Here is a 24550-nt window from a genome sequence, read left to right on the forward strand (position 1 = left end):
TCCTACATAAATACCCTCCTATACCCACCATAGTGTCCTACTGCACCAGGAAGCCATGTCCTAGTGTGTCCTCCCTCTCCAAGGTGAATGTGTTGCCTCCCGTGTAGAAAGCTTTGCCACCAACTTCCACCACAACGGCCTTGAACTCCCCACAGGTCACTTCCTGTACAGCTTTCGCTGTGAAGACACTACCCGTGGCCCCGCTCTCAAAGGTTCGACTTTGACCCAGACCAATGTGACCCTTAAAGTACTGGAGAGCGATACGGGCTGAGACCCCTGACCCAGTCGGAGAACGGTCAACCTAGGACAGGAGAAATAGGGTATAAAATATGGGCTCAAGAGACAAACCAATCTTGGGTATAAAGACATTAGTATAGGGGCAGTATATCAGAAATTCGCAATGCATTCACAGTGCAATAATCGTTTTCTACAGAAGATCAAGGGATCACTTTTAGAATGTTTCAGTTATGATTTAGAATAACTTCAAATGTATTGAAGGACATGTTTAAGTTTGCATTGATATGCTCTAGGTAAACTGTAAAATTAGCATTTTGTAAAAGCATATTTGAAAGAAAATGTGTGATACATCAGTCATATTTCAGGTAGATTACGGACATGTATTCATTGTCAGGGCGGTTCGGGTAACCTAGTGGTTAAAGCGTTAACTCGTCATGGCCAAGACCCGGGTTCGATTCCCGACATGGGTACAATGTGTGAAGCCCATATTGGTGTCCCCCGCCGTGCTATTGCTGGAATATTGCTAAAAGCGGCGTAAAACCACACTCACTCACTCACTCACTATATTTAATGTCAGGACCAAACAAATACAGTTTCAACTCAGAGGCATATGGAAATAGCATCAGTGACATGAGACGAAGTAATTACATGGAATTGAATAACAGACCGAGCTAGACACCTCTCAATGATTCTGGTATTAGATGTCATTTCCCGAACAGCCAAGACTAATTTGGTAGGAACGACCCATTGAATTAGCGAGGAGGGGACAAAGTGAAAGTCCGAAGAATATTTGATGGAAAACATTATAAACTCGCTTTGTTTTTCAGTAATCTTGCGAGGGCAAGAATCCAACTTGTTATTTGTCAATATAGTCAGGGATAGATGCTGAAGCTTCGTTATTCCTCGCCAATTAAGGTCTTCATCCCATTATTGGTAAACCTCTACCACGTGAGTTAAACGTCATCGGTGTCAATTTAATCGTCATGATCTGCGTACATCAACACTATGCAATTCTATGCATCGCCTGCTTGTCTCAAACGCGTTTTGTGAGTTGGTTCAACGAGTCCTGGATTACTAGTAGGTCAGGAGAGTAAGGAACGGGGCAGTAATCCACATCCACAGCAACTGTCTACAGCTGCAGCCATTGCCACTTGTGACGTGTGCATAGGTGCAGTGTCCTGAATCAGAAGCACACCTGAACGGAGCTTTCCTTGACGTTTTTCCTTGACAGCTTCTGTGGCATAGTACAGCCCATAGGTAGTCTGACCTCGCTGCAGATAGCTACTCATGATTGTCCCTTCACTGTCCCAGAAAGCCGAAGCCATAACTTTGCCAACTGCTGCAACCTGCCTCTACTTCTTTGTGTTAGTGAGGCACTGTTTGCACTATTTCCTCCGCAGTTGCAAGTCTGGATCAAGGTGGTGCAGCCTGGTCTCATCCTTGGTTACATGTCGCATGTTACATACCAAAACTATCTGGTGTTTGCCCTATGTATATGCAGGCACTAAACGGGTCTCAGTTTTCTCCATTTTCGCAGTTTCTCTAAACCATAACAATTCTCCAGTTGACTTCTCGAAAACAGATGCAGTTATCAGTATGTAACTTGGTGTTTTGTTTTTCAAATAAAGAGACAAAACCCTTTCCATATCCAATAGAAATATCTGCTACAAGCAGAGTCGATAGTACGATGCCGACTTCATCATGAGCATGTGTTTATTAATCACTATCAAATAGTGATGATACCAGGGGTTCGCGAAAAGGGGAGCGTATCCTGCCCCAACGGTGGCACCCGTCACAAACACATGCAAAGGCTTGTTAACTGTTCACTTGAAAAAAAGACCGGGAACCTATGGTGCAAGTCAAAATAGGGAATTGCATCGGACATAATTTTTGTCACGGACGCGTCAAATTTGGAAATGTCATCCACATGTCTGTCATAAAACGGTTTGAAAGCTATACCGGGGCCTTGAATGTTGTACCCTTGAACAAACAACTTCTGAGCAAAGGTCGAATGACCCTCTTTGAAATCTTGGTAGAATGAACATGCTCGATTGCACCTCAAATGTTGTGGAATGTAGACACCAAATGCTGGAGCTGCTGGGATATTTCATAAACCTTTCATTTGTATGCAAAAGATATGCCTTCGTTAAATCTTTTAATGTCACCATTGAAGCAGTCAGGGTTGCGGCCTAGAACGCCCAAAACATCCGATATCAAACTACCGTATTTCCTCTATCTGACGCTATGCCGTCTATTAATTTCGCGATATGTCCTCCCACATCAAGCTGACATGTGGGATAACTAAAATACGTTAAACTCACTCACTTAGAGGCCGTCACTTTCATCACAGTAGCCTGTCTGCCCCCAGGCCTGTTACAGTCCATCACGATACAACTGTATCTATACCCGAGCAAATGTTGAATGACCCTCTTTGAAATCTTGGTAGAATGAGCATGCTCGATTACACCTCAAAAGTTGTGGAATGTAAACACCAAAGGCTGGAGCTGCTGGAATATTGCTGGACATGAAGGGAACGTTGACTATTGGAAATGATATTCTTCCCACGTGTTCGAACCCCGCCTTATACCAAGCAATACCTATGATGCCACGGACTTACCGATTTACCTTCGTACATGATACTCATATCTGTCTGCAAGGTGAAACCCACCGTATCAACGGCAAGAATACAAGGGAAAGGCAAAGACCAGTCATGTAGTGGCATATTTCACTCTTCAACATACATACATGCAGCCTGATGTGGCCAATATTAGTTGAGACACGGAACGTGGTCTAATTCGATTTTAATTAATGCGATTGTCCTGTGTTCGAGGCGATTATTAGAGATGTTTCAGACAGCAATATGTCCCTAATGTGTGCACTGAACACCTGGAGACGATTGATCAATGTTCAGTCAACCATAAGTTCAGGTACTCTGTAATCAACGTGAGAAAGTACATCAGATGTTGCATGCTTAACGAGCTCATTGATACTAAGAATGAGATACAAACTCACTGAGTGCATGACGTTTCTCCTTGCAATGACCATGTTCATCCAGTACTCCTTCTAGTGCACTCCTGGGAGTATCAAACATACGTGCCCCTCATTTGAGATTCAAGCGCTACAGCGAGTAGGGTTTGACGCAGCCTTTATCAATATAACACCGGTGTCATAGCAGGATAAACCAGACAAAGCTTCACACATTGCTCTTTATCCATGTGGAAAATCGAACCCACTCCTTCGGCAACGTTTTCACCGCTAGGCTACCGCACCGTCCCTTAGCGCTACAGCTATTGAATGTCCATGTTATAGTATAGGTAAGGTGAATTGGGGTTTAATGTCGCGTTATAGATTATTCCAGTGGTGTGAGACGTATATTCTTGTGTGTGTGCTGCTTGTACTAGCACGGACGTTTGCCGATTTGATACCATCAGTTTTAACACGAATACTCTGTGTTTCATCCCCTAAACGTTGACCACCAGGCATCTCTTTCGTGCCATGTTTAATTAGGAGATGAACCTACTGTGTTTTGAAATTTGATGTAGTCCCACTGTAGAGTAGATACCTCTTTCTTTTAATTTGGAACCGAGCGCTTTTGAAAACAACATGTTGTCATGAATAATTTTTTTTCCATTTTTTTCATTAATGTTATATTTTACTTTCATTGTCGGTTGTTTCAATGAGGAAATAGCTTAAATTGTTCCGATTCTGGTCACCAAAGAACATATCCCTAACATTTTCATAAACATTTCATTTGTATGCAAAAGATATGCCTTCGTTAAATCTTTTAATGTCATCATTGAAGCAGTCAGTGTTGCGGCTTAGAACGCCCAAAACATCCGATATCAAACTACCGTATTTCCTCTATCTGACGCTATGCCGTCTAATTTCGCGAGATGTCCTCCCACATCAAGCTGACATGTGGGATAACTAAAATACGTTAAACTCACTCACTTAGAGGCCGTCACTTTCATCACAGTGGCTTGTCTGCCCCAGGCCTGATTACAGCTCATTACGATACAACTGTATCTTAATCTCATTAAAATCAGATCTTAGTTCTCGCTGCCGCTAAACAAAGATCTGAGGACATCCCATTACGGGTCACGTCAGAACAACCTTTCATCCGACCAATCAGGGCGTCGCTTACCAGATCATGAAAGTGACAGTCGGAATGTGATTTCTCATCATGCAGCCTCGAAAACGTTAAAACGGGGTATTCCGAACGATAGTTACGGGCTTAACGACTGAATCTATACAATCTAGACCATATATTAGCCATTCTAGAACGTTCTTTTGTTCAGATTTTAAATTTTTAAGCGAGAATTTGTCAAAATATGTTTCGAAGCGTAGTCGCCAATTTGAAATTAGTGCCGTAAAGCACGAGAAAGCTGCCTTCTGATTGGCTAATGTCGACTTCTTGTCAGTAATTCCATTGGTCGGTCAGAGTTTGCGAAAGGTCGGTCTGACGTGACCCGTAATGGGATGTCCTCAGATCTTTGTTTAGCGGCAGCGAGAACTAAGATCTGATTTTAATGAGATTGAACTGTATCTATACCCGAAAATTAAGGTCCTGTGTCAACCTGGTCACCACTTGCCTGTCTGTCGGCGAAGACGCACACATTGGCGGTGACCTTGTCGGAGAAGGCGTCTTTCCCGTCAGTGATGATGGTGCCGTACAGGAACGCCAGGTCGTCACTGTCGGGATGGGAGATGGACACGGTCGACTTAACTGCCTCTGTGTTGAGAACATAAATTAATGTCAAAAGAAGTTGATAATCCATAAAAACCGCCTCCGTGATCGGGTAGATAGGTGGTTCGATCCCCGGCCGTCTCATACCGAAAGGCGTTAAACTATGGTACTTGTTGTTACTCTGCCTAGCGCTTCGCATGTTAAACTGCTGCATGCTATCTCAGTACCGAAGCACTAAAAACCGGAATTTGTCCGGACTAGTACAAGCAGCCACGCACTCACTCGAAAATTCGTTGGATCGAACACTTCTTAACAACAACCGATCACATACCAGATACGGCGTGTGCTGCCTTCACCACAGCTTGCATTGGTGATGACTTCAACGTAACGCCGACGTTACTGTCGGTGACGAAGGCGTAGAAAGCGCCCCCGTAGCTAACATCCACACTCTGCATGCAGTACCCAGGGACGTCAACTTTGAGACCTTATACCAGTGTAAAATACACTCAATATTGTTCCAATATGTTATGTAAATATTAGCGTTTTCTGATATAATTATTAGCTAAATATAAATGGAATTAAAATATTCATAAAGGTTTCATTACCTACAACATATCAACAAGCAATTAAATCCTGTAGACGTTCACGTGTCACACTGAACACTGACAGCTACATAGCAGGCTACAGTGATGTAAGATGGACATATCCATCAAACCCATCGCGCTGAGTGAATTCTATTGTCCAGAGGCCGTAGTCGCGCCGGCGTAGAAGTTATTATTATGTAATAATACAACATCACTACCTCGTGACATATCGTCCGTCGGTCAAGAACTAGATGAAGACAATGCACAATTCATTGACTAGGGAATCACTCAAAGTCAAAATGTACGAGGCGATTACTAGAAAATTCAAGCATCTCCACTGGTCAGTACACAACACCACTGACAGTAAACTGCTTGACTGTAATCGTTCCTCTTCTTCTTATTTAGGTATAATCAAGTTCCCAAACCCGGGACAAAACCTTGATTATAACCTGACAATGGACGATTACTCTGCAGTGCAGTAACATAAACTGGACATGGTTTGATCGTAAATACCCGAGTGTTTACTCTTTTATTCAAACACATCACATTACAATCAGGGCGGTCGGGTAGCCTAGTGGTACGGTTATAGCGCGTTTGCTCGTCACGCCAAAGACCCGGGCTCGATTCTCGACATTAGGCCTTTAGTTGTTCATATCGCTTTCTCAAATTTGGTATTGTGGTACTTCTCTTTCATTTGATTCTTTTTAGATACGTTGACCCTTTACTCTGACCGCGTAAGGTGAGCCTTCCAATAAGAAATCAGCATGGAGACTTCTCATTTCTCGGTAGAAATAAGCGAAGCATTCAGACCAGCATATCTGATTTCTGTATCTCGAAAAATAACGTATAACGACCAGTTCCGAATGCAAATAATTAATACCGCGTACATCTTAATAATGGAAACATGCTTCTCGATTGAACTTGATCTTCAAACCTTATCAGTATTCCTGAAGTGTTGGGACTGCATCTTCGAATTTGTTTCTTGTGTCGCCACGAATAGCTGCCAGATTGGTGATGCGGCGTTAAATCAATAATTACTCACTCACTCACTGTTTCGTGTGTAACAATGGGATTTTTGTTAATAAAAGGACACTATTTCAGTCACTCTTTTAAGACAAACAGATTGTGTCTATAAAAGGAGGACCCGAACAATATGTTTATATTTTTAACAATTTTTAACATGTCCAGCGAATGTTTTGGTGTAAATGTTTTATCTGGGACTATGTATTTAAAAAGTTGCTACCCCCTACACTACTTTTTATCAAGAATATCAAAAGCCGTTGCTGAGATTGTATCAGATGTACCCAAGCATTGAAATGAAACGTCGCATCCGAATGTGACATCATTTCCCAGTGCAATTACCTGAGGCAAATAGGAACGATGGCACGCTCTGGAATCTGACCGCACCTGTCCTCCCCTCCTCACATCCCGACCCCCCGGGCTGGTACTCCACAAAGGCCTCCACTAACCCACAGGGACACTGTATTCCCACCCTAGTCTCGGGACTGGTGGGGTTCTTCACCAAACCATGGTCAATTGCATATCTCCCCAACGCAATGACGGCGTGTCCACACATAGTGCTGTATCCTTCGTTGTGCAGGAAGATGGCCCCAATGTCTGCGCCGTCTACGTCAGGGGCCACCAGAAGGACCCCGTACATGTCAAAATGACCTCTTGGTTCAAACATCAGAAGTTTACGGTAATGGTCAAAGTGTTCTTTAAGATACTTCCTCTTGTCCAGAATGGTTGTCCCATTGAGTTGCGGAAATCCTGAGGTGATGATCCTAAGAGGTTCCCCTGCCGTGTGCATCTCAATGGTGCTGATGTTGACGTCTTCTTGGAAGGGGGACTGGAAGGACGATGTCATCTTGGGTGCAGGATACTGGAGAAATATAAATAAAATAATAATGAATTTGTAATTAAAAGCGACAAAACCCTTTTCATAATGAGAATTACGAGGAAGAGAATTTATGGATGTCAACTTCTTTATTGTGAGGAACACAACGTTTCAGAGTATATATCAAAATTCTCTTCCTTATTTGTATCACTTCTAAATGCCTTTCAAAGACTTGATGAGAATTATGGTTAATTATTGACGGCGGGGATAAAGGTACATTTTATGGTCCTACTAATATATTTCCCTATGTCCGGATGTTTATGGAATCTCATTAAAATCAGATCTTAGTTCTCGCTATCGCTAAACAAAGATCTGAGGACATCCCATTACGGGTCACGTCAGAACGACCTTTCATCCAACCAATCAGAGCGTCGCTTACCAGATCATGAAAGTGACAGACGGAATGTGTTTTCTGATCATGCAACCTCGAAATATTTAACAGAGGGTATTCCGAACCACAGTTACGGGTTTTATGATTATATCCATACAATCTAGGTAATCTGTAAGCCATTCCAGAATGTTCTTTTCATCAGTTTTAAATTTTTTAACCGAGAATACGTCAAAATATGTCTCGAAGCCTAGTCGCCAGTTTGAAACTAGTGTCGAAAAGCTAAAAAAAACTGCCTTCTGATTGGCTAATGTCGATTTCTTGTCAGTCATTTCATTGATCGGTTCAAGTTCCCGAGAGGTCGTTGTGACGTGACCCGTAATGGGATGTCCTCAGATCTTTGTTTAGCGGTAGCAAAAACTAAAATCTGATTTGAATGAGAATGGATGTTTATGGAGCTTTGGAATCGAGTAAAAACGAGGATTGGACATGTATTAGAGGCGGGGTCTTGCTAGATTGCTTCCCCTACTAATTATGCCAGATTACCCCACCCACACCGATCAAGGGAAACAGATATGCGTATAAACAACACAAGTCCGTCTGTGGGTCTACAACTGTTTATTTAGACTATGGCACTGACGCGTTCAGTACAGGTCGAGTCTCAACTAAATCATCTTCCCGAGGCAAGGGAGTTCACTGATAAAACTCCAGTTTCCACCCTTGCCGAACTAGGCCGGTATAATGGGGTTACTTCTTGGCTGGGCTAACGAGTCTATGCATAGTCCAATCAAAATCGCACACCGAAATCGAAATCCGGTTCGTAAACTGTCATGCAGATTTTCAGTCGATTGCAAGATTTGAAAAGCATGTGCACCGCCAACTCGTTGTCAACAGATATTTTCTGAATCTTTTCACGTTTTTAATCAAGGTGCTCACGTGATTTGATGCATTTCGCGATGTAAGACCCATTTTATCACAATATAGATCTTGATTATCGATCAGATCCTCCTGACCGGGCGCCACCATTTTGTGTGAAGCAAACGCAAGTGATACAAGAGGTGGAGTCTGATTGGTCCATAGGGGAGGCTTAGAAGGGACATAACTGGTAATAGCGCAACGATCGAGCCCAGTAATTCCAGCCTAGTTCGGCAAGGGTGGAAACTGGACTTTTAAAGTCAGTTAACTCTCTTGCCTCGGTAATTTGGCATAGTTGGTAGGGGAAGCAATCTAGCAAGACCCTGCCTCAAATATACTTCCCGTCGTGACGTAAGCACGTTACCATACGTCCTTAAGAGGGGATTGTGACCAAGAGAGTGACTGGCTATGAGTTACATGAATATAACAAGTTTGATACATAGTACATAAAATCGGTGACATTGCCTCGTCCATAAATAATTGAACGTACAGAGTACAACAATGATTGACTGTACATATTATTGAAATGATTGACTGTTCATTGTACATAAATGGTTGGCTGCACATAGTATAGAAATGGTTATCTATTCATTGTACTAGAGCGGGGACGGGTAAATCGGGTACCCGGGTCGGGTGGGTACTGAGTAGGACCCGGGTACCAACTGGACTACTCGGACCCGCGGTTAGTCACGTGATATATTGTTTATAGTAAAGTCGGTGTTTTACTGTAAAAACTGTATTGAAATGCTCATAAAATGCTGGGTCTTCTGGTGCCTATGGTGATACTCCACATCTAGTTTAGAGTGACATCCCTCAGTTGTTTCTGTCCAAGCTCCGCCTGACGCCTTCCTTACCCTTCCGGTGGAGAGTTCCGCTGTGATGAGCTTGTTTTCAGTTGTTGATTTCCACTGCTTCGCGAGGTAACAGTTTCTACAAAGCTGGCTGTACCTATTTAAGTGTGAGTGAGTATGGTCTTACGCCGCGTTTAGCAATATTCCAGCAATACCACGGTGGGGGACACCAGAAATGAGCTCCACTTTGTACCCATGTCAGGAATCGAACCCGGGTTTTCGGCGTGACAAGCGAATGCTTTAACCGCTAGGCTACCCGACCGCCCGACCTATTTAAGAGCGATGTCTGGGCAATTGGACGCCTTCTGCGATCTGACTTTCGACTTATCTCCTTGTCCAGAACGGACGCTATACCTACGTGAAAACGCCGACATTGAACATGTAAGCTTATAATTGATTTCATACATATAACTTAGAAATGTATTATCTTATTTTAACGCAATATTCAAAGCATGTTTAAAAGAACTCACTGCTGAATGTCTGCCTGGTAGACACGTCGCTCCCTCCCTTGACTTCACCTTCAAGTGGTCGTCATGAATACACAGAAAAACACGTTCTAGTCACGCAACATGTTCATGTCAAAGAAGCAATTGTCCTCCTCCCCAAGAAGCCACAACCACAGGCATATCCGTTGGATATTTGAACCTATTCGTGGAGGGAATATACTGTCTGCATGTCAACAACAAACGTGACCGATTTTAATTATATGTATGTTCTCATATTTCAGTACTGAATTACATTATATTTTTTTTTCTTTTTTCGCATATTAACAACAAACGATATCAACGTAGTATTTACAGTTTCCTTAAAACGGACCAGACACCCAGCTCAGTTTGGATTGTAGTCATTCAGTGACCCGGATTTATTCTGTGGTATGAATCTTTTTTTAAAATACCAGAGAAAATGTTTACACACATGTTGAGCAAACATCAAACGATGACAACGTTTGGTTTACATTTTCCTTAAAACGGACCCGACACACAGCTCAGTTTGGTTTTTAGTCATTCAGTGACCCGGATTTATTCTGTGGTATGATTTTTTTTTTAAATCCCCCAGTAAATGTTTACACACAGGTTGAGCAAACACCCTAGAACCATATATTCTGATTAAAGTCGGTTTCTAAATACATTGTCAGATTATACGTTAATGTTTACCATTCATACAGTTAACAACATAACATATAAGTAAGGGTTAGGTGACATGACAAGATCATTCAAATAGAGGTTTAAAAGTAGATTAAAAACATGTGAAAAATACGTAAAAATAAAAAAGGGTTCGATTTTAATCGTGTTGTTTAAGAAGCTTGTGTGAAAACAGACATTTACGGTATTGTCCAGGTTTATATCATGTGTATTTCATACATGTTCCAGCTAGTCTGCATTGCCATCTTCCCGAAGCAAGAGAGTTAACTAACTATAAAAGTCTAGTTTCCATCCTTGCCGAACTAGGCTGGTATTATGGAGTTACATTTTGGCTGGATTAACGAGTCTATGCATAGTCCAATCAAAATCGCGCACCGAAATCGAAATCCGGTTCGTAAATTGTCGTGCAGATTTCGGTCGATTGCAGGATTTGCAAAGCATGTGCACCGCCAACTCGTTTTAGAAAAAAAATCATGTTTTTAAACAAGATGCTCACCTGATTCGATGCATTTCGCGATGTAAGACCCGTTTTATCACAATATAGATCTTGATTATCGATCAGATCGTCCTGACCGGGCGCCACCATTTTGTGTGAAGCAAATGCAAGTGATACGAGAGGCGGAATCTGATTGGTCCATAGGAGAGGCTTAGAAGGGACATAACTGGTAATAGCCACTGGTGGCGCTACGTTCGAGCCCAGGAATACCAGCCTAGTTCAGCAAGGGTGGAAACTGGACTTTTAAAGTCAGTTAACTCTCTTGCCTCGGGAAGATGCTGCATTGCTCGCTGTTCGTGTATCACATGGCTACAACAGTTGATCTATAGTTATTGCTAAGACGAACATGATCCAACATGGCCACGCATGGCAGCACAGTCATCAATAGAGTTTGCTGCGCTCTCGATATATCTGTATCCAAAGTAACACTGTTACTCAAAGAATCAGTTACTATTGACCTTGAAAAGCCCAACAACACAGTTAAAGGCCCAGGGCCCACTTGCACAAAACGATCTTAGCGCTAAGACTATTGTAAGCCTATGTTAAAGTATGGGAGTTAAGATCATCTTAGCACTAAGATCGCTTTGTGCAAGTGGGCCCAGGACCCCTTCTCCAAAGCGATCTCGGCGCTACGATTCTTGTAAGCCTAAGTTAAAGTATGGAAGTTACGAACTCAATGGCGCTAAGATCGCTTTGAGGAACCGGGCCCAGGACGGCAATCAGTCGATTGATTTGGTGCAAGGTCATACGTTGACAAGTTTGAGCCATGTATTACACATGCTGAAGGTTGTCCTTGACGAGACGTGATGTGCATACTAGTACAGCGGAAAGAACTACACCTCGAATCTTATTGAAAATGGGATTTTGATACTAGAATGTGGAAACTACTGGCAAAAGCATGCACGAGACGAATAACACCATTGCATAAGAAACACCTACTAACGTCAAAGTGAGTGAGTGAGTGAGTATCACGGCGGGGGACACCAGAAATATGTTTCACCTATGTCGGGAATCGAACCCTGGTCAAGGTGGCAGTTGACGGTAACCAGTTTTGTCCATTGGCATCAACAGAGAATACCAAGTCATTTTGGTGCCTGCAAAAAATTGCTGCCTTGTTATGTAGTTGGTTCAAATGCAGCTTCAATACATACACACTGCTCAGGCTGTACTATGAACAATGTTAAGGGTATACTATGCATCCTTCGTACCTTCTGTCACCCCTCTTAAGTAGTGTATATATAGTTAGTACAGGCATGTGTAAAGTCCCATGTTGACTATTGTATTGCTTTGCTTCTTGGCACACCACAGCATCACTTAGCGCATCGAGAACTGCGCTGCACGGCTAGTAATAAAGACCAAAAGACGAGATCACATCAAACCAATATTAAAGGACCTTCACTGGCTCAAGGTGGTGACCGTATCAAGTACAAGGTCTTCACATTAATCTTCAAAGAAAGACAAGGTCTTGCACCAGCATTTATCAAGAACATGATTTGTGAGTATGAACCCAGACGCAATCTGCGTTCAGGTGATCAACAGCTACTGTGCATACCCACGTGACGAACAACCAGATTTGGTGATGGCTGCTTTGCACGAGTAGCTCCAACGTTGTAGAACAGCCTTCACCTTGACATCAGAAGTCCCCAAGACCTGGGCAGCTTCCAGAGCAGACAGAAGACCTACCTCTTCAGGGACACCTACTTGTAGTATAACCCCATCTGTGTTAGAGTTTTCTGCCAGCGCTTTTGAGCAGTCTTCTTAACTGGATACGAGGGCTTAAGAAATGCTTAGATATTATTATAATAGCAACTGGTAAACTTGTATTTATATCTGTATATATTGCCGTGCATAATGGCTAATGCTTAACAAGTAAATATTGCAGAAGAAATAGTGCGATGTTTTGTGTGTTTGTTGTTTAACGCCGCACTCAGCAATATGACGGCGATCTGTAATTAATCCAGTGAGTGACACAATGAGCATAGAACTACGTAACCGGGATACGGTGACACGCATCAACCAAGTCATGGGCTGCTAAAGACTAACAATACTTTGTGTACGTTATATAGATGTTGTTGAACAGCATACTGTAAAACTAAGGGTAACATAGAGATCTGGGATAAAGGATGGTGTGATGCTACATGTAACATACAGATCTGAGATAGAGGAGGATGTGATACTACATGTAACATAGATCTGGGGTAAAGGGTGGTGTGATACTACGTGTAACATAGATCTGGGGTAAAGGGTGGTGTGATACTATGTGTAACATGTAGGTCTGAGGTAAACGGTGGTGTGATACTAGGTGTAACATATAGATCTGGGAATAAAGGGTGGTGTGATACTAGGTGTAACATACAGATCTTGGATAAAGGATGGTGGGATGCTACGTGTAACATATAGATCTGGGATGAAGGATGGTATGATGCTACGTGTAACATATAGATCTGGGAGTAAAGGATGGTGTGATTCTACGTGTAACATATAGATCTGGGAGTAGAGGATGGTGTGACTCTACGTGTGACATATAGATCTGTGATGTTAAGGATGATGTGATACAACGTGTAACATATAGATCTGGGATAAAGGATGGTATGATGCTACATGTAACATATAGATCTTGGATAAAGGATGATGTGATACTACTTGTAACATATAGATCTTGGATAAAGGATGATGTGATTCTACATGTAACATATAGATCTTGGATAAAGGATGATGTGATACTACATGTCACATATAGATCTGGGATAAAGGATGGTGTGATACTACATGTAACATATAGATCTTGGATAAAGGATGATGTGATACTACATGTAACATATAGATCTTGGATAAAGGATGATGTGATACTACATGTAACGTATAGATCTGGGATAAAGGATGGTATGATACTACATGTAACATATAGATCTGGGATAAAGGATGATGTGATACTACATGTAACATATAGATCTGGGATAAAGGATGATGTGATACTACATGTAACATATAGATCTGGGATAAAGGATGGTGTGATACTACATGTAACATATAGATCTTGGATAAAGGATGGTGTGATACTACATGTAACATATAGATCTTGGATAAAGGATGATGTGATACTACATGTAACATATAGATCTGAGATAAAGGATGGTGTGATGCTACGTGTAACATATAGATCTGGGAGTAAAGGATGGTGTGATACTACATGTAACATATAGATCTGGGATAAAGGATGATGTGATACTACATGTAACATATAGATCTTGGATAAAGGATGGTGTGATACTACATGTAACATATAGATCTTGGATAAAGGATGATGTGATACTACGTGTAACATATAGATCTGGGAGTAAAGGATGGTGTGATACTACATGTAACATATAGATCTGGGATAAAGGATGATGTGATACTACATGTAACATATAGATCTTGGATAAAGGATGGTGTGATACTACATATAACATATAGATCTTGGATAAAGGAGGATGTGATACTACATGTAACATATAGATCTGGGATAAAGGATGATGTGATACTACATGTAACATATAGATCTTGGATAAAGGATGATGTGATACTACATGTAACATATAGATCTGGGATAAAGGATGATGTGATACTACATATAACATATAGATCTTGGATAAAGGAGGATGTGATACTACATGTAACATATAGATCTGGGATAAAGGATGATGTGATACTACATGTAACATATAGATCTTGGATAAAGGATGTTGTGATACTACATGTAACATATAGATCTGGGATAAAGGATGATGTGATTCTACATGTAACATATAGATCTTGGATAAAGGATGATGTGATACTACATGTAACGTATAGATCTGGGATAAAGGATGATGTGATACTACATGTAACATATAGATCTGGGATAAAGGATGGTATGATGCTATATACAAAACAACTCAAGAAAGGGAACTCGCCAGCGGCTGATTGTATCGTCCAATGATATCGATCTCTGCCACGGAATACGAAGAAACTGGACCACGTACTAAGTGTGGAAATAACGATTATCGACTCTGGGTTAAAAAACGGACTATAAGACAAACACATGGGAACGTGACGCCTTATTAGCTCTGATTTTTTCTATGGACCACTATCTTCCTCTATATCTGTCACTAAGGGAAGACATCAACGTCAGTTCTTGTCATGTACGAGTATGTGGAAAAACACACGGGAGTCTCGTGGATATTCATGTATTTCGTGGAGGTTCAGGAGCAGTGTACCCACAGAAAGTTCGACGTTCCACGGTTCTTGGGTCGATTTGATGACGCCAGTGTTTTTTTTCCCGAGGCATGAAAGACTTCAAGCAGTCATACAAATAAGGTTCATTCGTAATGTAAATCTATATACGTGGAGATGTGAGGTGAAATGAGAGTCGCGTTCATGATTATGGCACTTACACCTACGTGCAAATACTTCGCTATTTAAGAAACAAACGAGTGGGGTTTGTTTGTCGCACAATAAAACGCTGCAGGGAGAATAAACCATAAGGGGTGCAGGCGAGATCGAAGTGTATTCAGGGAGTCATCATCATTAAATACGGGTAAAAATTTTCAAAGCTTGTACATTTTTTTTAACATCCTTAAAGAATGGTACATAATATTGATATCTGATATACGAAATAAATGTCTCGTGGTCGTTGTTTATTGTGCAATAAAACGCTGCAGGGAGAATAAACCATTCGAGGCTTCACCCTGCAGTGTTTTCTTACACGATAAACAACCCCCACTCGTTTATTTCTTCAGACGTATAAACATTAAATATACAAAAACAGAGTCTAGATATTGCGAGCATAACTTCTTTATACACCGCTTAACGGCATTTCAGGTGGAAGGGAAACTTTAACGTTACCAAAACCGTGGGAAACTTGGAATGTGTATGATGAAGAAACAGAGACTTTCAATTTCACTGGTGATGTCCCAACCGAACAGAGTATGAAGAGCATTATGCTGGTAATTCAGCTCTTTGTGGTTTCAATGTATGATTGGACCAGCATCGGTACAAGTTTGTTTGTTTGTTGTTTAACGCCGCACTCAGCAATATTCCAGCTATATGACGGCGGTCTGTAAATAATCGAGTCTGGTCCAGACAATCTAGTGATTGACATCATGAGCATCGATCCACGCAATTGGGACACGATGACATGATTCAACCAAGTCAGCGAGCCTGACCACCCGATCCCGTTAGTCGTCTCTTACGACAAGCATAGTCGCCTTTTACGGCAAGCATGGGTTGCTGAAGACCTATTCTACCCCGGATCTTCACGGGCCAGGTACAAGAGTTGATGAGGCACGCAAAAACTTCTTCACCTGTTGATTTCATCCTCCAACATCAGCTGCTTGGTACAAACATGTCAAAAGAGCTGCATTTCAAGCTGGCCACTGTCTGGAAGCCGAAACAGACCTTTCCACACCAACTAAGTTAAGATGGGTAATATCAGTAGCACCAGCTATGAATCTTTGTGGACTACACTACCGCAAGCTTCTACATTAAATTTTGATTCGTACTTTGCAAATGTGATCCCATTTGACTGTCACTAGCATAACAAAACATTAACCATGTACAAGCATATTTCAATAAATACAAATTCTGTTACCATATCAGTAAACTATATTGGTATAGTTCATTGGCTTCAATGATGTGATTCTTAAAGATATGACAAAAAAAGAAAGAAATGTATATTTTTTCACTCTTTAGATTACATAAATCAAGCAAATAGTCTACTGAAATATTGCTATTTACTTTCCCGATGTAGAGTGAGTGAGTGAGTATGGTTTTACGCCGCGTTTAGCAATATTCCAGCAATATCACGGCGGGGGACACCACAAATGGGCTTCACACATTGTACCCATGTCGGGAATCGAACCCGGGTCTTCGGCGTGACGAGCGAACGTTTTAACCACTAGGCTACCCGACCGCCCCTCCCGATGTAGAATTCGGTAAATACATTCCATGTTTAATAATATATTTGATTGTGGGTTGTGGGTCATGTTCAAACGAGATATGACCCGTGGAGATCCGGGGTAGAATAGGTCTTCAGAACCCATGCTTGCCGTAAATGGCGACTATGCTTGTCGTAAGAGGCGACTAACGGGATCGGCTGACTTGGCTTATGCATGTCATCGTATCCCAATTGCGTGGATCGATGCTCACGATGTCAATCACTGGATTGTCTGGTCTAGACTCGATTATTTCCAGACCACCGTCATATAGCTGGAATATTGCTGAGTGCGGCGTAAAATAAACCAACCAACCAATCAAGCGAGATATACTACATGTAGGATTTCATTCCTCAATGGCGGCCATATTGGATTTTTTTGGGTGGCCCCATATCTGAAAATAATTGGAATGTCGTTATCTACAACTGTGCTAAGTTTCATGCTTTTAACACAAAGTGCACAATTTTACACGAAACGGCTGCACTGATATGGAAGTTTTGAAATTTTTACTTTTGAATTAAGTTTAGATTTCAAAAGCTTATAAATGAACATCTGGGTTTTTTAAAAATTCATATATATTGATCGTGTCATATATATATATCGAGAAGTGTCGTAAAGCTCAAGAAAGCTGGCTTCTGATTGGCTAATGTCGCTTTCTTGTCAGTCATTTCATTGGTCGGTCAAAGTTCGCGGAAGGTCGTTCTGACGTGACCCGTAATGGGATGTCCTCAGATCTTTGCTTAGCGATAGCGAAAACTAAGATCTGATTTTAATGAGATTGAGCGGAAGTCAACAGATGTGTATGGGCGATACATTTACGATAAAGGGAGATAATTTGAGGGGAGGTAACGCTTGTATGACAGTAGTTCCGTCAAAGTCTTATGTTCACTACAGTGAAATATCAAGTGTTATGATTACTGCAATGAAAATATCACTTTACTCAACTTCGGTCTTTCACACCGAAGTATATAATAAATAGAGAATATCACAGTCACTCATTCTCGTTAGATACCATATTTACGAAACAAGTGGACTTTCTATGGTATCTGACCGAGCGAAAGCGAGGTCAAATACCATAGAATGTTCACGAGTTCATAGGTAGTGACGATGTAGTCGTTGAAGGCGACAGCTCTTGGTACATCTGGTGTGTTGTCCATTACGTCAATCCACGTGTCCTGGATCTTGTTCTGGGGGAGTAGGGGTAGGCCAGCTGCTCTTCTTATCCACTTGCAGACTTCAGGATCTTCTCAATAGGCGACAGCTAGTCCCAGATGCTGGACCTTCCTCCATATCGCCTGGCAGTAATGGAAGAAACATCCATCCACATCGGCAGTAAGAAACACGACTTTGACAGCACGAATAGCAGCCATTGGCTGAAGTCTGTCTGGATGCATGACACAGTCCAGGGCAGGCAGTGAACGTTCCATCCATGAATCTCAGATGACTGCAATGCCTCTAGACTCTCTAGACTGCCAAACGCCAGAATCTTGTCATCATTACCGTCTTGTTTCTTCCTATTGTTATTTTCGTAATTTCTAAAAATTGTCTTCTCATCATACAGGCATCTTTCATTACACTTACATTAATTCTTTTTTTTTTTTAAACTTTCCTTTAAGTCCCCTTATCCCCTAAAGCTCTACCCCTTTCATTTCTACTACCTCTACTCCAGACCTTAATCTCTCCTTTAGGTGAGTTCATAATGCCAGACAGGTAAATGCCGCGTGTTGTTTTAACTAATTGTAGGGGAACTGGGTTGCAGGGGAAATGGGATGTAGGGGTTTTGGGAGATAACCGCTTGACGCACCCGACCACTTTCGCAACTCTCAATTTGATTTAACGTAAAAGGATAAGCGTCTTGAAATGAAGTCTGTTTAAACTATCTGGACAGATATCGAGACTTACGTTCAATGCTCCGGTTGTGCCATCAGTGTCGCCATTCGAAGCGGATTTTGTGACCATTAATATTGCTTCCGGAGGTGTTTGTTCATGAATGAACATACACGACTGTACGACCAGATCACTAAAGGTGAACATTTTCCGATACAAATCCTTCGAAAACTCTGTGGAAGTGTGCCTGACTTCTGATTTGTGGCCCAGACATCCCAAATGTGAACAATAACATTCCCTATCTCTTGCGTAAAAAGCTGTGAGGAGACCGAAACATGTTATCCATTCGTGACCAACTCGTGTTATTCCGGGACAAACCGAATAGCGACTCGTGCCCCTCTCATGGTCATTTTTGCGACCGGGTTCCGTCTTAGCGCAAACGGGCATACCTAAAACAATTTTCAACTCGTTGCGTAATGGTTCACGTATATTTCCTTATATAGTATATATATTTCAGATGCAATTTAAAGCACATTGGAACATGCGGAATTATACAGTATGATTGAACACATTTAACTGTTCTTGGGTATATTTTTAGATGGAAGACATATGTAAAAGCAAAAAATATTTCTGAGGGATTCTTTGACGAAGAACTTGAAATCATACGCGCATTCTGATTGGTTTGTCGTATTTTCGCGCATAACATTCAGCGATAGGGGGACAGATCGTCTTGCAGGTTACGGAAATGGGCGAGTGGTGACGAATGACATGTTATCAGGCTCTGACATGGACTGTGACGTAAAGCTATTATCGGGGTTAGAATGACTACTTATCAAGACTGATACAGTGACACATACAACCGCCCTTATAACATATGTTATGATGTTTTACGAAAATTTAAGTCTTCATTTATTTTATCAAATATTATGCATTGTCTTCAAAGTTGAACAGTTTGGTACATGTATCGGCAGCGTCCTGAAAAGTTGATTAAAATTCCAAAACAGCCATTTTCTAAATAACAAATTACACATTTACACATTAGTATGCTATTATTCACGATAACCGTTAAGACAACCGCGTGTTTGAGACAGTTGTGAGGGAACGACGCTTTGGGGATGACAAGAGTCTTCCATTCGTGACCAACTCGTTTTATTCCGGGTCTTCTTGCAGGTTACGGAAAGGGGCGTGGAGTGACGAATGAAGAGTCTTCAAAAAGCTTGCTTCTCGTGCCGCGACACTTCGGGGCGGGAACCGGCTTACAAGCTCAGATAATAAGTAGAATTTTTTTTATAAAAAGCGATTCTGTGCTGTGTGGGTATTATGGGTGCAAAGATGAGGTGTGGGTGGAGTGGTGGGTGGAGATACAGAAATTGTAAACATACTGGTGTCCTTGCCTTGGTTCCCCAGATCCTAAACGTGACTGTCCACGGAGCGAGTGTGTGTTTAAGGGAGGCAACTCGTGTAGGCTCATGTCGGCTGATTGTTTAAAACGTCCATAAAATATTTCCATTGCGAATTCATGAATGAAACATAAAAATGGTGCCTCGTGTGTCGTTTTAAAATAGACTGATCTTGACAATGTCCGCTTTTGTCCGCCAGTAGTTTTATGAATTTGTCATTTTCAGATATACAAGTGAGCTTGAGCTGCCCGTCCTCTACGCTTTCTGAAAGCTTCAATATGTCTCCATTGACATTGTAGTACAGTAAACTACGTTTATAACGAACTCGCTTATAACGAACTGACGGATATAACGAACTTACTTTTTGGTCCCGACTATTTTCTGTAGTTATGCTGTATATATGCTTATAACGAACTACGGTTATAACGAACTAAAATTAGTGGTCCCTTTGAGTTCGTTATAACCGTAGTTTACTGTATGTTTTTTGTTGTTGTTTGTTTGTTTGTTTGTTTGTTGTTTAACGCCGCACTCAGCAATATTCCAGCTATATGACAGCGGTCTGTTAAAAATCGAGTCTGGACCAGACAATCCAGTGATTGACATCATGAGCATCGATCTACGTGCGCAATACGGATACGATGACATGTATCAACCAAGTCAGCGAGCCTGACCACCCGATCCCGAGAGAAGCCCTGGTCGCTTACGTTTTTTTGTCGTCGTGTAACGCCGCACTCATCAAAATATTAAACTGACAAGTCAGTGGTATACATCATGAGCATCGATCCACGCAATTGGGATACGGTGACATGCATCAACCAAGTAAGCGAGCTGACCACCCGATCCCGTTAGTCGCCTCTTACGACAAGCATATTCGCCTTCTACGGCAAGCATGGTTTGCTGAAGACCTATTCTAACCCGGATCTTTACGTGTCAATTGTAGTAGGTATACATATTGACCCCATGATGCGTTTTTCAAATTTTAATGACAACGAAATGTTACTGTCAGTGTGCTGACGGACACTTTTGAATAATCATACTGAAAGTTATTATAGATATGTCAATACATATGATGACCAAGCGGTCAAGTTGATGATTAATGGAACAAAAACGAATTAAAAATACTAATGATTCTCATATGCGATATGAGGCTTTTGTACAATCGTGATGGACAAGAAAGTCAGTGAAACTGACTACGTTGAACAAACTCCAGGTAGCCGAAAAATGGGTAAGTAAATAAGGCCTAAGAGACAATAGATAACCCGGAACATCAATCACTGGTTTATGTGGTCCAGAGTAGATTATTTACAGACCACTGTGATTAAGAACAAGCCAGATAAAAATCGTACTGGAACTATTCTGAATTGCAGTTGTTCGGGACTTCCCATGTCTCCGGCAAGTGACGGTGTTCGAAATAAACCTCTGTTCACCCGGCAGGGAATGGGCAGCCAGTGTTAGACATCTTTGTGATGTTCACTCCCCAGGGAGGTTTGATCCTCGGCCGCTTCGTGCGAAAAGACGTTAATAGGTGGTACTTGTTGCTCGGTGTTAAGGGGATAAAACAAGGACTGGTCAGATTGGAGTCAGTATACTGGACTGGTACAAGCGGCCACGCACGCGCACGCACACACACACACACACACACACACACGCACGCACGCACGCACGCACGCACACACACACACACACGCACACACACACGCGTCATACACGTCACGTTATAACGCAAGAATAAATTCCCCTCAACTCATGACATTCGATAATGACAACATCCGGAAATTCGTGAGGACACTTTACAGGGCTTTTATTTAAACATATTTGATTGATATTAAAAGGTCAAAAGGGATTGAACCAAAGTTGGCGCTCTTTCCATAAACAGTATATAAAGACATGGGACAATATCAAATATTTAACACCGAAATAAATAAAGCGCAAATAAAGTTCAATTCACTGTAAATAGTAACATTGATAATTAATAAAAATGTATGTATGTGTGTTTGTGTGTGTATGAATGTGCGTGTGTGTGTGTATATGTATGTGTGTGTATGTGTATGTATGTATGTATGTATGTATGTATGTATGTATGTATGTATGTATGTATGCATGCTTGTATGTATTTTGTTGATTAGTTGTCAATAACTGTCAATTTATCAATAAGAAATGCTGGTGCTTCGGGAAGCCATCAACTTACTACTTACAGTGTCGGCGACCACTTGAGGTACCTGTATCGGCGAAGTGCCTGGCGATACACCCACGCTGCTCTCCTTTAAGAAAGCGTAGAATGTTCCTCCGGAGCTGATGTCGACTGTTTGGGTGCCGTACTCAGGGACATCGACTTTAACACAAAGTTACATAATAATAAGAAATAAAAACATTTTATTCGGACTTAAAATATTAGGTAAACGGGTAGCTCAATGGTGGTTGACGGTCTATAAACATTCCCAATTTCGTTGAGAAAGAAGGTACTTATTTACGGTATCTACAGGGATTACCCTGTGGCGATTCCAGTTGTCTATGACTGTATACGTAGTTCTATCTGAATGGGGTGGTCCGACTAGGTGACCTGCTTGATCGTGTGTCACCACACCCTGACGGCTCATAACATGAGAGACCCGTAAAGACGACAATGCTTGTCATAAGAGGCGACTAACGGGATCGGGTGGTCAGGCTCGCTGACTTGGATCATAATATAAGAAACTGGTTCAGAATCGTTGCTATAATTAAATGATTCATAACTCACGGGACTGTCCATTGCTGATTGAAGTGAATCCTTTGTGTATTACATGAAAAATAACTTTTCAACAAACTTTTCATTGCCCTTCCACTTATCCAGCTGGAATCATCTGCCATTGCAATTACCTGAGGCAAACAGGAACGATGGCACGCTCCTGAATGTAACCGCCCCGGTCCTCCCCTCCTCAGAGCCCGACCCCCCGGGCTGGTACTCCACAAAGGCCTCCACTAACCCACAGGGACACTGTATTCCCACCCTAGTCTCGGGACTGGTGGGGTTCTTCACCAAACCATGGTCAATTGCATATCTCCCCAACGCAATGACGGCGTGTCCACACATAGTGCTGTATCCTTCGTTGTGCAGGAAGATGGCCCCAATATCTGCGCCGTCTACGTCAGGGGCCACCAGAAGGACCCCGTACATGTCAAAATGACCTCTTGGTTCAAACATCAGAATGGTCAAAGTGTTCATTAAGATACTTCTTCTTGTCCAGAAAGGGGACTGGAAGGACGATGTCATCTTGGGTGCAGAATACTTGGGAAATAAAATCATGCCATTGGTTGCATTCAGCATTACCATTCTTAATTCTAATCAGGACCGACTGACTCTACACTCAACCAATATCACATTATCCAGCATCTCTGTCAGTGTGAATATTGTCATGAATGGAGAGGCCATTGGAAGATATAATTTTGCAGTGCAATTTTGAAATGTCGATTTGGAGTGATTGGGGTTAGCTGTTGTAAATTTTCCACGACGGTTAGGCTTAATATTCTCATGCAGTTGTATGCGCAGATTAACATAATATTGGCCATTACTGGTTGGCCTTTCGAGAGGTCGTTCACCAGTTTGATTCCTTTGTTTTCCAAGAAGAAAAACTGAAGCCATCATCTTGCCAGCTTTCTTCTTGGAAGGATACGTTAGATATTTCCACTGCTTTGACTGTAAGAGGCGACTAACGAGATCGAGTGGTCAGGCTCGCTGACTTGCTTGATGCATGTCATCGTATCCCAATTGCGTGGATCGATGCTCATGACATCAATCACTGGATTGTCATGTCCGGACTCGATTATTTACAGACCGCCGTCATATAGCTGAAATATTGCGACATTAAACAACAAACAAACAAACACATTGTGCAAATTGTGTGAGTGACGGGTTCTGTCGATAGAGCAGGACATGTTTAACTAATGGTGTCATCAATGATATTCAGTCATCCATTCATTTAGTTTTGCACCTCTGTCTTGCCTCTTACGCCAATGGAATTTGTTTATTCTCTTGCGTTTACGCTCTATATCACAGATACTTGCTCTTCTGTGTGTATTAGGTAATCGTACATGAGCTGCCCTTTCATAGTTCTTGCTGTTGAATTATTTGTTTTCATATTAGTAACGGAAGATACATTCGATGAAGTAATCAATAACAATTTTCCCGTTTTTCCCAATGTGGATATATGATTAAACAAATCCAAGTTTTATTAAAATGAAATAACTGGAAAGTA

At 41.7% G+C, this 24550-nt stretch overlaps 1 protein-coding gene and 1 pseudogene across 4 annotated transcripts in view; both read right to left on the bottom strand.

Annotated features, from left to right (window-relative positions):
• LOC124151491 (trans-L-3-hydroxyproline dehydratase-like) overlaps positions 1-22576 on the bottom strand; it is a 28403-nt gene extending 5827 nt beyond the window's left edge. The window contains exons 1-5 of one of the 4 annotated variants that reach the window (XM_048403315.1): positions 22514-22576; positions 6871-7390; positions 5256-5408; positions 4830-4969; positions 29-301 (exon numbers count right to left, since the gene is read on the bottom strand). In XM_048403315.1, the coding sequence (XP_048259272.1) occupies positions 38-301; positions 4830-4969; positions 5256-5408; positions 6871-7375 (1062 nt within the window). In that variant the 5' untranslated portion in view covers positions 7376-7390; positions 22514-22576 and the 3' untranslated portion in view covers positions 29-37. Of the gene's footprint in view, positions 1-28; positions 302-4829; positions 4970-5255; positions 5409-6870; positions 7391-9969; positions 10615-20300; positions 20349-22513 lie in introns of those variants that run through there. The other 3 variants (XM_046523988.2, XM_046523987.2, XM_046523989.2) reach the window with 3 other exon arrangements.
• On the bottom strand, positions 17438-23940 carry LOC124151526 (annotated as a pseudogene).
• Between the last annotated feature and the right edge of the window lie 610 nt (positions 23941-24550).

The sequence above is a fragment of the Haliotis rufescens genome, unplaced genomic scaffold, assembly GCF_023055435.1.
Source record: "Haliotis rufescens isolate VD_foot unplaced genomic scaffold, xgHalRufe1.0.p SCAF_3, whole genome shotgun sequence".
In the NCBI taxonomy this organism is placed as follows: Eukaryota; Metazoa; Mollusca; class Gastropoda; order Lepetellida; family Haliotidae; genus Haliotis; species Haliotis rufescens.